Source organism: Symsagittifera roscoffensis, chromosome 2, assembly GCF_963678635.1.
Source record: "Symsagittifera roscoffensis chromosome 2, txSymRosc1.1, whole genome shotgun sequence".
In the NCBI taxonomy this organism is placed as follows: domain Eukaryota; kingdom Metazoa; phylum Xenacoelomorpha; order Acoela; family Convolutidae; genus Symsagittifera; species Symsagittifera roscoffensis.
In genome coordinates this window covers 59,169,246-59,185,961 of record NC_087063.1, presented here as the reverse complement: position 1 = coordinate 59,185,961, position 16,716 = coordinate 59,169,246, and the positions used below count along the sequence as shown (strand labels likewise).

The 16,716-nt window shown below is 35.9% G+C and overlaps 2 protein-coding genes across 2 annotated transcripts in view; one reads left to right on the top strand and one right to left on the bottom strand.

Moving 5' to 3' along the window:
- LOC134839416 (uncharacterized) overlaps window positions 1-16,716 on the top strand; it is a 541,178-nt gene that overhangs the window by 76,283 nt on the left and 448,179 nt on the right. The gene's annotated exons all lie outside the window — the stretch shown is intronic.
- On the bottom strand, window positions 5,126-15,525 carry LOC134839897 (beta-1,3-galactosyl-O-glycosyl-glycoprotein beta-1,6-N-acetylglucosaminyltransferase-like). The gene is made up of 2 exons (XM_063855524.1): window positions 14,697-15,525; window positions 5,126-5,407 (listed from the first exon to the last, which is right to left on the bottom strand). Exons 1-2 carry the CDS (start codon window positions 15,225-15,227, stop codon window positions 5,126-5,128), a joined length of 813 nt encoding a protein of 270 aa, XP_063711594.1. The 5' UTR covers window positions 15,228-15,525.

The window sequence follows — 16,716 nt, the reverse complement described above, 5'->3', positions numbered from 1 at the left end:
CTTCAAACAACAAAGAGAAAGAAACAGATATTACATCCAAGACTTCTAAACAATTATTCCCTCGGATTGGAAAAATAAAAAATCAAACAAAAATAACACATTTCCACGAACATTTGAAACCAATACAACTAAAATGCAGACGTGTTCCCCTCCATTTACTTGATTCAGTAAAGACAGAACTAAACCGACTTAAATCCGAAGGACATCAAAAAATTGGAAAGTTGCGACGAGGATAGGTTTATTAGTCCAATAGTTATAACCCGCAAAAAGGAAAAGTCGATCAAATTAGCTCTAGATTCAAAATTCAATTACAAAAAAAACTTACTCTCGAATTTCAAACGATTATGACGGAGAAGTTTGGTTTACCAATTTGGACTTAAAGAACACATACAGCCAACTTTCTTCAGATAATTTCACCAGCAGTCAATGCAATTTAAGCTGGGTATCCGGAGACACAACTGGCACTTACCAATTTTTAACTAGTTTTTATGGACTCGGCAATATACCGAATGAATTTCCAAGAGTCATGGACTCAACAATCAGAAATATTCCTTTTACAAATTGTTACCTCGACGATATTTTAGTTGCTTCCGAAGGAAGTTGTACTGAACACAAGAACATTGTTCATAAAGTTTTACCGAAATTAGATAATAAAATTTCGCAGTCAATTGGCCAAAATGTAAGTTCTTTCAAAAAAATACAGTGGCCTGGCCTTAAAATATCTAAAACAGGGATCGCCCCTTTAATTGACAAAACCAAGGCTATCAAAGATATCCCAATTCCAAAAAACTTAAAGAAATTAGGATCATTCTTCGGGTCAACAAACCAATCTATCAAATTTGTGCCAAACTTAGCATCCCTCGGAAGTCCCTGAGGACCTGTACTAAATAAAAAATTAATTTTTCCAGGGAACGAAGATCACACAAAGGCATTCGAGAGAATCAAATTAGAAATAGACAGCCTTACCGAAAACACACACTTTGACGTCCAACGTAATACGAGAGTAAAAACTGATGCCTCTCATAATGGAATTGGTGCCTCCCTCAAACAGCTCCATGGGAATGACTGGAAAACAGTCACTTTTGCCTCAAGATTTTTAAATCCACATGAATGGAAATATTCCACAAATATTCCACAAATCGGAATTGCGGGGAGTTGTTTGGGCGGTAGAACATTATAAAAAGTATCTTTACGGCTCAGAATTTGAAAAATTACTGCCAACCATAAAGCCCTCTTTTCAGCACTCTCACCAAATCAAGGAAATAAAACTTATAATAGTCGTTTAACAAGATGGGTTGATCGTTTTTTACCGTTTAACTTCACAATAAAACACTTAGCAGAAAATGATATGGGTTTTACAGATCTAACTTCAAGATCCCCTTCAGGAAAAGCAATTTCCCCATCTCATTAAGACGAAGAATTTGTAGTTGCTACTATCCAGAAAAACAATAAGGCTTTGAATCCATCAGATAACGGAAAATCGATATGAAGTGGTATTGGTTCAAACATGGGAAATTCCTATCACGCAAATTTACGTAATTATGTGATAATTTCAGTTCTCAAAATCATCAACTCAACTGTTCCAAATTGCAATCTAAAACACTACAGAACTAAATTTTGTAATTCTAATTGTATTCCTTTGGATTTCTTGAACATTGATTCAACAAAAATTTCTTAATCAAATTCAGCTTTTCTTTATTTTTTAATTCTTAATTGTAGCTTAATTTTTATTTCACAGGATCTTAAAATTGTAAATAGTGTAAATATGTTGAATAACCAAATTGTAATTATTCCTTCTACTTCCGGTATTCAGGTCAAAGTCGAACTTCCAATTTTATCCAAACGCGAAAATTTAGTGACAAATTACCGTGAGAATTTGAAGTTGTCGGAACGACCTTTGGACCTAAATTCGTTATTTAACTCTAAATTGTTGCCATTTTGAGTGAAGAAGACCCGGTGTTAAGTCCGATCGTTAAAGCCTTTCAAAATAAAATAGAAAAGATTAACGCCAACTCTTATTACCTAAACCAATTTACAAAAGATCTGCATGAATCCGACGGACTGCTCTACACAGATGGAAAACTTGTTATCCTCTTTACTCTACAAAACGCGGTATTGAAAACCTTTTACTAATCCCATCCTGGACATTTTGGTATGAAGTACCTAGCACAGTACTTATGGTGACCACACATAACTCGCCAGATTTTTTTCCACGGGATAAATTGTTCCCAGTGCACTCAAACCGGTAAGAATATAAAAAGCAATATACCTAAGACTCAAATCAGCAAACTGCCACCATTATCCGAACCTTACGAGGAATTAAATCTCGATATTGCCGGTCCATTGGATTTCACTTGGGGAAAGATTAAATACCTTCTACTATGCATCAAGCGATTTTCGAAAATTCCATCGGCTAAAATAACATCGTCAACCTCTTCAAACACAGTGATTGAATTTCTCCGGGATTGTTTTACCTTCATGGCAGTCCAGTTTCTATGTGCGTTGACCACGCTTCCTGTTTTACTAGAGGATCTTAAATTATTTTGCGATACCAATCATGTTAAATTAATATTTTGTACAGTCGGCGAACATCGCTCTAACGGTCTTGTACAAAAACTTGTTCATGCTGTAAAAATTGATTTATTAGCAATGTTACTCGACCAAAAAAATCCTACTCTACTACACGCTATCTCAAAAATTATTTGGAATTTTCGTTCTTCTTTTCAATAAAAAATCATATGCTCACCATTCGAAATACACTTCAATAGGAAACCTAATACGATCTGGAAACAATTGGCCTGTAATAAGTTATCCGATGGATTTTTAGACAAAGGAAAATCAATCTTATGCAAGGAACGGGCACTAGGCTGGAAAGCAGATGATCGGATTGAAGACGGCTACGAACACAACCTAATACCAAAAAAAACCAGTCCCCATTGGAGAAAGGGTTATGAGTCGGAATACCCATCAGCCTCGAAGCCCTCTTCTTCTCGCTTGCCTCCCCAAAGTCCTTTTAAAGGTGAAACACTACGGAAAACCAAAGGAAGCATAAATGGAAACCCTTTCTACAAACAACTTAACCAGAAAGTTATAAGCGCATCAAAAACCACGGCAGAATTATCCGACGGAAAAATTATCCGAAAATCAGAAAATCTGACTTTAGAGGTAATATCGTTTTTCCATCATTTCCTAACTTTTATTTTGAAGTATGCTCAAGGAAGACGACCATACCAAAACTTCTGCCGACAAGAAAAACAGGCCCGAAGACAAGTCAGCTGACAACACTAGGACGAGAGTGTCAAACCCATCCTCCAAACCATTCAGGAGCAGACCAACACGAAAGAAAGACACTGCATCATACGCGGGCTACCTAGCAGGTGACGAATCTATGATAATTCCGTCGGATACGTCAGACATTAGCGATTGGGAAATGATCGCGGGCGGTATCCCTTGCAGAGACAAGATTAGAGACCGCATTATTTCGGATAATTGTAGCCAACATGAACCTTATAGACCCCCAAGCAACCCAGGATCACATAAAATCTGAGCTTTTAGATAACCTGACTCCAACTTCGGATCCGTTGGATTGCCCGATCAGTATAATCCCTGCAGGACAGAGCTCAACACAACCTCAACAAACTACTCACTCCCCTTCAGACCTAACCCTCAAATGTTCCAACGGAGCCATGGATGAAAGTGAAGGGGGACAAATCGGACGACTTCCTAAACTATGAGATTTTTGATTCATCACATGACAATGCTGCTACCCAGGGACCACGTTCGGAGGAAATCATTACCACTGGTACTGATTTTAAACTAAGACGTTCGAGCCGTAACGTAGGACCTCCTCAATTCTATGGTAAAAGGTTGCACATATATATTATAGACGACAGAGACAACCAACCTGGGTCAGCACCAAATCCAATCTCACTCAACGTTATTGATCAAATTGGCTATACCACAACCTCCTCTACACAAACTCCTTCGGATAAGAAAACTCCAATCTTCATTATTCAATCGGCGGAAATCACAGCAAGTTCATCAGACACCATCATCGGACACATTTTCTATATCTTCCATCGACCAGTCATTAAGATAGGCTGTAAAAATATTTGAGGAGCTCGTAGATTTCGATAGCGAACTTTTTGATGCCGAATTAGAAAAATTCATCAAAGACGACAAATTTCAAAACTGAAAAAATTTAAATTCACTTTTTTTTCAATCTAGTACCCAGTGTTACTCTTAGTGCTAATCATTTTGCTTTAAGTTTCGAATCACTCAAAGACAGTAACAAAACCAACTGCATTTAGGATTAATTATCTTTAACTAGTCAGCGTATTTTTTGGAGCGTATTCCGCCGGATTCATCATTTCTATCACGCCGATTTAAGCTTATTAAGCTTATTATGGCTTAGTTTAACTGCCTTTATACCAAACAGTTGATCCTACGGAGTAAAGTTCTTTACTTTAGTGTTTGGCGGTATTATTAAAATTTCGTCAACTTCCTTTGGGGAGGAAAGGGCCAGTTGCCTTTAGTTTAGTTTAACTTTTTTTCCTATTAAGGGGAATGATTTGATTGCACTCTCCTATTCAAATATTTTATATAATTTGTTAGTCATTATAATTGGTACTTAGTTATGACCATGATACGTTTATTCTCTCCGGCGGAGAGAATTCACTTTCACTTTTTAATGTTTTAACTTCGAGATTACTTCATTTTTAACCAACCTTTAGTCAAGTTCAGTGGTAAGGTCTGAGGCAGTCGCTCAGGAATTGTCAAACTCACTATAAAAGTTCAATAAATCAGTAAAGACACTCTCATTCAAGGTTCTCTGACGTTTGTTCTATTAATTATTTCTTATGATAGATGAGCTCCGATTTCCGTTAAAAAATATACTATAAAAATACTGAAATTTGATAATTAAGCTACTGCTCTGCTACAACTTGAGAAACGAATTCATCCGACTAGCAGCAATCCTAACGGGAAGTAGCGTGACAGTGGTAACGGAAAGGGGGAGAGGCCACCTTCTGCCCCTTCCTCAATTATGTTTCTCCCCTCCCTCTAGAAAAACGACTGCGGAACACTTGGATCAATAAACGTTATTTGGGATCATTACTGAGCCATATCAGCTCGCAGCGTACGTCTGACAAGTACTGTTTGTAAAAGTGATACATGAAATCAAGTTGGATCCGTGAAGTTTGCTAAGAATGTAGACCAATTCCATGTTTAAAAGCAATGGGAATTCTTCGCCTGTTATGTTGATGTAGTACTTCCAATATCCTCTCTTGACCAGATCTTCCATGCAGGAGAACTCTGATGTCAGAACTGTGTGTTCTCCCCATACGACGTATTCTGGGTTGGAAGCCAGGAAAACATGGTCGGAGAAGCACTCCACTAGTTTGGCCATCTAAAACAGAAATTTATTTGGTGAGTATTTCAATAACATTATTCAACGACTACTTTTGACAAATGGACATATTAAGTACTATTCTAATACTTTTAGGCCAGCACCAATTATGTGAAACCGCACAGACAAAAATGCCCTTAAGTGAATTCAAGTCCATTTTAAGATAACTTGCAAACGGTTCAAGCCAGTTCTAAGTGCATATGAAACAAAAACGGATTTAAAACTTTATGAAACACACGCTTTCAATACTTTTCTGAGCCAAATTCGAAAAACTAGTGCAATACTTGAATCAGTAGTGCAATATCTGAAACATTAGTGCAATATTTGAAACACTAGTGCAATTTTAAAGCATTACACTCGTGTTTCAAATAATGCACTAGCTTATCAAATACAAAATGGAAACACTAGTGCAATAACTTTCCCAGAACAATCATCCACAACTAATTCGAAAGTAAAAAATCACATTTCAGCGTGATTTTTTTTTCAAGTGTGGGTTTTTTTGCTTTTCAAATGGAAGATCAGCAACAGCCTATATTGCATCTCGAACTTTATTCACATCTCGCTCTTGCGTGTCTCGATTTTTTCAAAATTTTCTCCATGCAATATGTAGCTGCCGCTTGTCTACTTCATAAATTGATATGCCTGGAAAAACTAAATTAGATGTTTGTGCATGAAAAGCGATTAAACTAGTTTGGATTTAGCTGTAATTAGCTCAATATGGATTTTGGCCGATTGAACCAAAACGGACTATGGCCATTCATTTGATCTACCCAAATCTCACCGAATTCAATTTAAAATCATTTTTTTCTTCTGGAGTTGTCAGAAGGTCAATTTGGTAGCCATAAGCAATTTTCAGTGTAACTAATTTACTTTTTCTGCTCCAATTTTTGCGCTAATTTTAGTTCTCAAGAAAAGTCTCCGTCAGTGTTACAAGGACCTACAGCCACTTGAGGAAAAGTAGGTAGCGCAAATCATCAGTGACAGCAAAAAATCCATAAAAATTTGTGTTCTAATAGTTCCAGCGATAATGAAAAAAGTTTTGAACAACTTCTTAGATCAACATTTAAGCACTATTTGCTAAAACGAATCCGCAAAAGTACAATAAAACACAATTAGGAACCATAAATTTTGCTTTAGATTTTTCGCATTTAGTATTCATTTTTGTCTCTTAAGGTCAAACGTCGGCATAAAAAATTTAACTGAAAAGCATAATTTACCAATTTCATTACCAATTTATTCATGTTATGTAGGGGCTGAACAAGTCAAGAAAATCTGCACACAACCTGTATAAAATGCCCAGTATTCAGAAAATGCATGAAACAACAACTCAATTTTCAAACAACTTTGCAATCGCCTAAAAATCCTCCATTTAAGACTCTAATTTCAATTTGGTAAAACATTTAATGTGGACGCTTAAGCTGTAAAAAGAAAAAACTAAGCAAAGTTGCTTTTATCAACGTCAGGCTCTGAATGTTCTAGGTGTCATTCAGGGCATTTGAATTTATTTCAATTTCCAAGTTACGACAAAACTTGGAGAAAAAAAAATTTAAAAAATTGGAAAATTTCAACCGGCACATCCAACAAATTGATTTTGAACAATGCTTGTCTAAATAAGCGTGCTTCAGCTTAAATAAAAAATACATTCGAGGCTGGATTTTTTCGGCGGGCATTTTATGCGCTTCTGCAAAACTTGACGCGCTTTATTTATGCTAAATTGGCCAAATTAGTCCCAATTTGAAAATCCCACGACTTCAAGAAAACAAATCACAGGTGTAGGAGTTTTTTTTGAACCAAAAAATTTGGATAAGTTCTTGCTTAATGAGAAGGTTTTGTCATAACGGCAAAACCAAATTTGAAATTTCATTTGAATTGCATTATCTTCTTCATATTTGATTATTATTTGTTAACTGGTACTTAGTTATAACCTTGATGCGTTCATTTTCTCCGGCGGAGAGAATGCAATTTCACTTTTTAATGTTATAACTTCGAGATTAATTCTTTTTTAACCGACATTTTTATCTGTACGTAAGTAGAATTAGCGGTAACAAAGGAACACTTCATCATGGCGCATTCAAACAGTAACGAATCAAACGTGAGAGGTATACCTTCATTTTGGCAAAACCATACGGTGGACCCACCAATTCCTTGGGAGGAGTGGAGCGATCTGTTCCAAATGGCAGTAATCGCAAAGAAAACATCGACATAGACAACCTTCTAAGCCCGATGGAGCGATACCACACACACCCGCCACTTTTGGAAAATCCACCTGAGGGCGAAACGGAAACCCAAAAACTGACCCGTCTGGAAAAAAATAACCGTGAACAAAAGAGACATGAAGATGAAGAGACAGCTTCGAAAAAGACGGAAACAAAAAGATTCAATGGCATGAGATTTGAAGAAGCTGACGAAAAACTCCGACCAATCTTTTTTTAGCCCTCGGAAACGAAAGAAAAAAATTGTCAAAATCCTCTAAATTTCCGAGTTCTGACGTTCGACAGACACAAGCTTTTGAACAGAAAACAGAGAGATAGAGAATCGTTGGAGCAATTCTGGGGAGCCCTCGCAGAAATGGCAAAGAAATGTAATATTTTGTATGAAAGGCGGCGGAACTTTTTCAAAAGGACACCTGGCAGTGGGCCCTGCTAAGGACACAAATTGTACATCCTGTAAAAACCGCGAACATTTCATCAGGCTATGTAAATGAGGTCGTAAAAATGTAATTATAGTAGATAGTCAAACTGTACATAATACAGATTGTAATTATAACTCGGAACAACCGGATGTAAATAACGACCATGTAAATAGAGAACGTTGTGGAGTAATCAATGCATAGTCAGAATCCAGACAGAGCGATAACGATGATTACTCTGTACTATAAATGACCACTAATTACGATAACCAAAGAAAAGAATTAAAGAAATTACTAACAGCGCAGTGAGCTTCCTCGAACGGAATGTCCTTCACGAATTGAAGCTACGAGGCCACCACTTAAAAACTTTTCCGGTGGATCAGTCGGAGCTTTACTGTGGGTTCACAGACAACGCGATTAACATCACTGGAAAGTTAATTTTACCTATATTTTCGAACGCATTGTCTTATGGAGAATGATACTTTTTTCTGACAGAAGGTCTCGACACGAATCTCATTGGAAACGATTTTTGTTACCCAAAGTGGGAATTGAAGTTTCTCAGAAGCACTTCCCACACTACTTTATAAGAGAACATGTATATCCATTAATCTAATTTCTTCACCCAACAAAGAGAAAGAAACAGATATTATATCCAAGACTTTTAAACAATTATTCCTTCGGATTGGAAAAAATAAAAACCAAATAAAAATAACACATTTCCACGAACATTTGGAATCAATACAACTAAAAAGCAGACGTGTTCCCCTCCATTTAGTTGATTCAGTAAAGACAGAACTAGTAAAGAATTAAATCTGAAAGACATCAAAAAATTGGAAAGTTGCGACAAGGATAGGTTTATTAGTCCAATAGTTAACACCCGCAAAATCGGATAAATCGATCAAATCAGCTCTAGATTCAAAACTCAATTACAAAAAAACTTACTCTCGGATTTCAAACGAATATGACGGAGAAGTTTGGTTTACCAATTTGGACTTAAAGAGCACATACAGCCAACTTTCTTCAGATAAGTTTACCAGCAGTCAATGCAATTTAAGCTGGGTAGGCGGAGACACAACTGGCACTTACCAATTTCTAGCTAGTTTTTCTGGACTCGGCATTATACCGAATGAATTTCAAAGAGTCTTGGACTCAACAATCAGGAAAATTTCTTTCACAAATTGTTACTTTGACGATATTTTAGTTGCTTCCGAAGGAAGTTTTACTGAACACAAGAACATTGTTCATAAAATTTTACCGTATATAGATAATTACAATTTCGCATTCAAATGGCCAAAATGTAAATTCTTTCAAAATGAAACACAATGGCTTGGCTTTAAAATATCTAAATCAGGGATCGTCCTTTAATTGACAAAACCAAGGCTCTCAAAAATATCCCAATTCCAAAAAACTTAAAGAAATTAGGATCCTTCTTCGGGTCAACAAGCCAAACTTAGCATCCCTCGGAAGTCCCTGAAGACCTCTACTAAATAAGAAATTATTTTTTCCATGGAACGAAGATCACACAAAGGCATTCGAGAGAATCAATTTAGAAATAGTCAGCCTTACCGAAAACACACACTTTGACGTCTAACGTAATACGAGAGTGAAAACTGACCCCTCTCATAATGGAATTGGTGCCTCGCTCATACAGCTCCATGGGAATGACTGGAAAACAGTCACTTTCGCCTCAAGATTTTTAAATCCACATGAATCGAAATATTCCACAAATGAAATGGAATTGCGGGGAGTTGTTTGGGCGGTAGAACATTATAAAAAGTATCTTTACGGCTCAGAATTTGAAAATAATACCAACCATAAAGCCTTCCGTTCAGCACTCTCACCAAATCAAGGAAATAAAACTTATAATAGTCGTTTAACAAGATGGGTCGATCGTTTTTTACCGTTTACACAACAAATAAAACAATTAGCAGGGAATGACATGGGTTTTACAGATCTAACTTCAAGATCCCCTTCAGAAAAAGCAATTTCCCTATCTCATTAAGGCGAAGACTTTGTAGTTGCTACTATCCAGAAAAACTATAAGGCTTTGAATCCTTCGGATAACGGAAAATCGATATGAAGTGCTATTGGTTCAAACATGGGAAATTCCAATCACACAAATTTACGTAATCATGTGATAACTTCACTTCTCAAACTCATCAACTCAAATGTTCCAATTTGGAATCTAAAACACTACAGAACTAAACTTTGTAATTCCAAATGTATTCCTTCGGATTTCTCGATCATTGATTGAACAAAAATTTCTTATTCAAATTCAGCTTTTCTTTATTTTTTAATTCTTAATTGTAGCTTAATTTTTATTTCTCAGGATCTTAAAATTGTAAATAGTGTAAATATGTTGAATAACCAAATTGTAATTATTCCTTCTACTTCCGGTATTCAGGTCAAAGTCGAACTTCCAATTTTATCCAAACGCGAAAATTTAGTGACAAATTACCGTGAGAATTTGAAGTTGTCGGAACGACCTTTGGACCTAAATTGAAGAAGACCCGGTGTTAAGTCCGATCGTTAAAGTCTTTCAAAATAAAATAGAAAAGATTAACGCCAACTCTTATTACCTAAACCAATTTACAAAAGATCTGCATGAATCCGACGGACTGCTCTACATGGATGGAAAACTTGTTATCCTCTTTACTCTACGAAACGCGCTATTGAAAACTTTTTACTAATCCCATCCTGGACATTTTGGTATGAAGTACCTAGCACAGTACTTATGGTGACCACACATAACTCGCCAGATTTTTTTCCACGGGATAAATTGTTCCCAGTGCACTCAAACCGGTAAGAATATAAAAAGCATTATACCTAAGACTCAAATCAGCAAACTGCCAACATTATCCGAACCTTACGAGGAATTAAATCTCGATATTGCCGGTCTATTGGATTTCACTTGGGGAAAAATTAAATACCTTCTACTATGCATCAAGCGATTTTCGAAAATTCCATCGGCTAAAATAACATCGTCAACCTCTTCAAACACAGTAATTGAATTTCTCCGGGATTATTTTTACCTTCATGGCATTCCAGTTGACCACGCTTCCTGTTTTACTAGACAGGATTTTAAATTATTTTGCGATACCAATAATATTAAATTATTTTGCTCTAACGGTCTTGTGAAAAAAATTTGTTCATACTGTAAAAATTGCTTTATTAGCAATGGTACTCGACCACCAAAATCCTACTCTACTACACGCTATCTCAAAACACTACGGAAAACCAAAGGAAGCATAAATGGATACCCTTTCTACAAACAACTTAACCAGAGAGTTATAAGCGCAACAAAAACCACGGTAGAATTATCCGACGGAAAAATTATCAGAAAATCAGAAAATCTGACTTTAGAGGTAATATCTCTTTGCCATCATTTCCCAAGTTTGATTTTGAAGTATGCTCAGGAAGACGACCATACCAAAACTTCTGCCGACAAGAAAAACAGGCCCGAAGACAAGCCAGCTGACAAAATCGGCCACTTCCGACAACAACACTAGGACGAGAGTGTCAAACCCATCCTCCAAACCATTCAGGAGCAGACCAACACGAAAAAAAGACACTGCATCATACGCGGGCTACCTAGCAGGTGACGAATCTATGATAATTCCGTCGGATAGTTCAGACATTAGCGATTGGGAATGGATCGCGGGCGGTATCCTTTGCAGAGACATGATTAGAGAACGCATTATTTAGGATAATTGTAGCCAATTTGAACCTTCTATACCCTCTCTAGACCCCCAAGCAACCCAGGATAACATAAAATCTGAGATTTTAGATAACCTGACTTCATTTTCGGATCCGTTGGATTGCCCGATCAGTATAATCCCTGCACGACAGAGCTCAACACAACCTCAACAAACTACTCACTCCCCTTCAGAATTAACCCTCAAATGCTCCAACGGAGCCTTGGATGAAAATGAGGGGGACAAATTTGTCGACTTCCCGAACTATGAGATTGTTGATTCATCAGATGACAATGCTACTACCCAGCGACCACGTTCGGAAGAAATCACTACCACTGGTAATGAATTTAAACTAAGACGTTCGAGCCGTAACGTAGGACCTCCTCAAATCTATGGTAAAAGGTTGACATAGATATTATAGACGACAGAGACAACCTGGGTCAGCAATAATTCCAATCTCACTCGACGGTAAGGATCAAACTGGCTATACCACAACTTCCTCTACACAAACTCCTTCGGATAAGAAAACTCCAACCTTCAGTGTTCAATCGGCGGAAATCACAGCAAGTGCATCAGACACCATCATCGGACACATTTTCAAAATCTTCCACCGACCAGTCATTAAGAGAGGCTGTTAAAAATTTTGACGAGTTCGTAGATTTCGATAGCGAACTCTTTGATGCCGAATTAGAAAAATTCATCGAAGACGACAATTTTCAAAACTGAAAACTTTTAAAATTCGAATTTTGTTCATTCTAGTACTCAGTGTTACTCTCATTGTGCTTTAAGTTTTAAATCACTCAAAGACAGTAACAAAACCAAGTGCAGTTAGGATTAATTATCTTTAACTAGTCAGCGTATTTTTTGGAGCGTATTCCGTCGGATTCATCATACCTATCACGCCGATTTAAGCTTATTAAGCTTTTTATGGCTTAGTTTAACTGCCTTTATTCCAAACAGATGATCCTACGGAGTAAAACTTTTTACTGTAGTATTTGGCGGTATTATTAAAACTTCGTCATTTTCCTTTGGGGGAGAAAATGGCCAGTTGCCTTTAATTTAGTTTATTTTTTTCCTTTTAAGGGGAATGATGTGATTTGCATTATCTTATTCATATTTTTTATATTATTTGTTAGTCATTATAACTGGTACTTAGTTATGACGTTGATACGTTCATTCTCTCCGGCATAGAGAATGGTCTTTCACTTTTTAATGTTTTAACTTCGAGAATAATTCACTTTTAACCGACATTTTTATCTGTATATAAGTAGAATTAGCTGTAACAAAGGAACATTCAAATCAAAATTTCCCTTAAGTTTTTACATAATCGGAACAGCAAAAAATACGTTGGCTTTTTTTTCTGAATTTTTGTTGTTTTCAGTATATTATCAGATTATATAGAAAAATTTAGTGAAAACTATTCTTTTTTGTGCATTTTATTAGGTTGTTGTCGAACAATAACAGTAGCTCATAATAGAATGAAGCGGTAGCAAAAAATAATCCCAGCAAGGTCAAATTAAGCGGAAAACTTTGTTTTCAAGCAATTTTTTGAAGTTGCTGTTTGCATATCAATTTTTTCAATTACTTGGTTAGCAATATTTGATTTTTTGTTTGCCATATACTTCTTGAAAACCTCCAATATTTGAAAACCTTGAACCTTGAAGCTTCAATCGGAACAACTTATGAAAGAAATTTTTTTTATCAAGTTAGCTTTAAATTATATCATATCTATAAATTATTTGCTTAAAAATAACTAGTTTCATGATGATTTTTGCCTGAAATCAATTTCTAACGCAACCCCACTTTTTTTAACTAAATTTCGTAAAGAAAAATTTTTTGATGAAATTTTAATAACTGATATGTTTTGGTTATGATAGTTTCAAACTCCAGTAGTTCTAAGAAACTTTAGATCTCAATTGTATCGATCGAGCGGATTTCCTAAGGTTCCTTTCAAAACTTTACAAAGAACCTAAAATCGAGGGTAACTATGAGGTGCAGCTTATTCTACCAGATTTTGGCATGATCTACCAATAAAAATTTGGCATGTATAACGCAGATTGGCGTTCAATAAGATTGGCGTGCAACGCATAAAACTGGGACAATTTAGTTTTATTTTGTTTTTGATTCTAAGAGAATTAAGGAAAACAATTTTGTGTGCCTAAGCAAAACTGAGTCTTGTCAACAAATAACGGTTCAATATTTTTTGAACTAATCTCGAATTCCACGTGTTTTTTGCTTCTGCTCTAATTTTTGAGCTGAGTTTAGTCAGTTGAACATTTTATAGAGTCACAAGATCATTAGTTTCATTAGTTTCAGCAAAAACTTTTAGACACTTTAGAATTTTTGAATACATTTTTGTTATTGATTATCTTTGGGACTCCAGTAGTTGAAATCCGCTCCATCACAAGTGTATATGCGAGCGGACTAATGTTCCAATAAATAAGTTTGAATAAAACGATAGAAATTGATCCGACCACTTAGTGGAACAGATATTTCTTATCAAGTTAGCCTACACTTACATCCTATCCAAATTTAAATTTTTTGAATCTAACCAATTTTTATGACGATAACTGCCTGAAAATAATTTCAAGTGCTCAGTAGTTGCTAGGAATCCTTCGATTTCATTTGTATCGAGCGCGCGGAGTTTTTATGGTCACTTTTCGAAGGTGCCTAAGCTTGATGGGACTATGCGTCAATAAACAGTTTGTGACATTTTCTATCAAAAATTGGCCTGCAGCGCAGAAAACTGTGACAATTAGATTTTTTAGCGTTTTAGTTTTAGCAGAATTAAGTGAATCAATTTTTTCTACCTTAAAAAAGAAAGCTTTGTCGACCGATAATGACTCGATACTTTTTGAAATCCCTCTGGTTACAATCCTAGATCGATTCTGCGGGAAGCTGAAAATGACTGAAGATGGTCGAATTATTTGTAACAAATGTTTTGTTGTTTTTATCAAAAAATTACCTGTTCTTTAAAAGCATCATCCGACGATTTATCGACATGGAAACAGTAATAGTTTTGAGGCCGATATATAACTCGAAGCAACTGTTCTATTTGTTCAAAGTTATGATAAACCATAAGACCAAACGCCAACGGGAAATCCTCCTCAGGTTTGAGCTTTGATTGTGAAATCAAAGGTACACTTGCCTCATTTTCGAGATAATTATCGCAAAAACTGTTATTTTCAAAACTGTCATTTTGAAAATTGAAATTAAATCTATGTGGAGTATCTTGTACAAATAATTTGGCAGCTGCAAGCGTGTCTGTTTGGCTATCAATTATTGCAAAACAAAGATCACAAACGTTTTTGTTAGTTTTTTGCCACTTTTGGAGAGCAGATTTAACTACATCGTCAGTAAAATAATTTGAATCAACATTTCCTTTATCTGCAGCCGGTTTGATAATAAATAAAAAAAAGTTTGACCCAGATCCCAAATAAAGGATAACGCTGAAATTTATAGTTAGAAACAGCAATAAAAACCGTGTTTTGCTCATAATCAAAAACAAATCTGAGCAGCGAAGTTGTAAAAAAAGTAACTTGAAATTTTTGACGATCTCAGGTCTTTCAGTTAGGGTTTCATTCAGTTATTATATGACACCTGTGAATAGTTATGTGGAAATACCATCAGGTTATTTTCCAATAATTGTTCAATAAATTTTCTTTCGGAAATTTAAACAAATTTTGAAGCAGACCAAACTTTGAAACATTGAAGCAACTTTGAATTTTTAAGCAAACTTTGAATTATTCAAAACAAGACACAAACTGAATAAGAAAAAGAATACCTTGTGTTTATAAAACATTGCATACTTTGGCTGATCAAAACTAGATTCAATTAAAAGTATTGTACGTTTAAAGTCAATAAAATTTAAATCAACAGCTTCTTAAAAAAGCAACATAAGAAAAAGAGAGAGAAAAAAGTACCATAGCTTAAGACTTTGTGTGACGCCGTGGCATGTATAGGGGGTTTTAACAGGCTAGAAGGCGGTTTTGAATTTTTCATTGTTGTAGAACTACGGCAACCCTATAAACGTAACCAGACAACTTGATAAATTGAACTCGATTTGAGAAAACTGGATCAATAGGTAAATTATTATTTTGCTTGGAAATCTGAAACTTAAATTTCATTATCGAAAATAGAAGCCGATCATCTTTTCGTGACCTTTACACATTTGCTGTTCGATAATGGTGTTTGTCTTCCTTTTGAGTTAGGTCCTTGAGGTTAACTCATAGAGTAATTTCGGATAGGGTACACCGTCTGATCGTCACGCTATCTTATTTTCGGCCGGATAGATTCGTGCAACTTCTTAGTCTAATACCGATCCTAATCTTACTCTTATATCTACTAGTCTCAGGGTGTTAACTAGTCTCTGCTAGGCTCAATAGATCTAGAGTATACTGGCTTATTGCGACTGCTAAAGTTCTCTTGGAGAGGTAACTAATTTCTTTGTTAAATTCAAATAAGGGGGTTGTTAGTTGGATGGATTATGATTGGTTAATATTAAATTTTTTACAGTGGTAAAATATCTAATTTATCCAATAATAAAATGTAGTTTAGATCAGGTTACACCCATCCGGGGTTTACAGAGTTTTTTTAGAACTATCTTTCTTTTCTGCAATTGAAGGATGGATGATGAACGTTGGTATTTGGCGAACATGATTTTCTTATCCGGTTCCTCTTGAAGAAGAACGTTCCAGGACGCTGGAATCAGGGATAGGAAATTGTTACTTTGTCACTCGACAACGACGGTGATCCCCAATGAAATCAATCCGATTTCAAAATGGTCTGCTATGTCAGGTTTTTCTGTATTAGTAGAAAACTGTTTGATGTGCAGCCTCGTCTGGGAATGGCGTGAAAATCGTGTTTGGAAGGGATGCCTTGTAACTGGGATCTGTACGTATACTTGAACATCGAGGTGGTCATTGGTCTAGTTCATTGAAGTCCTTTTCTGCGAGGTCAAGTCGTACTTTAAATCCTTTGAGTCG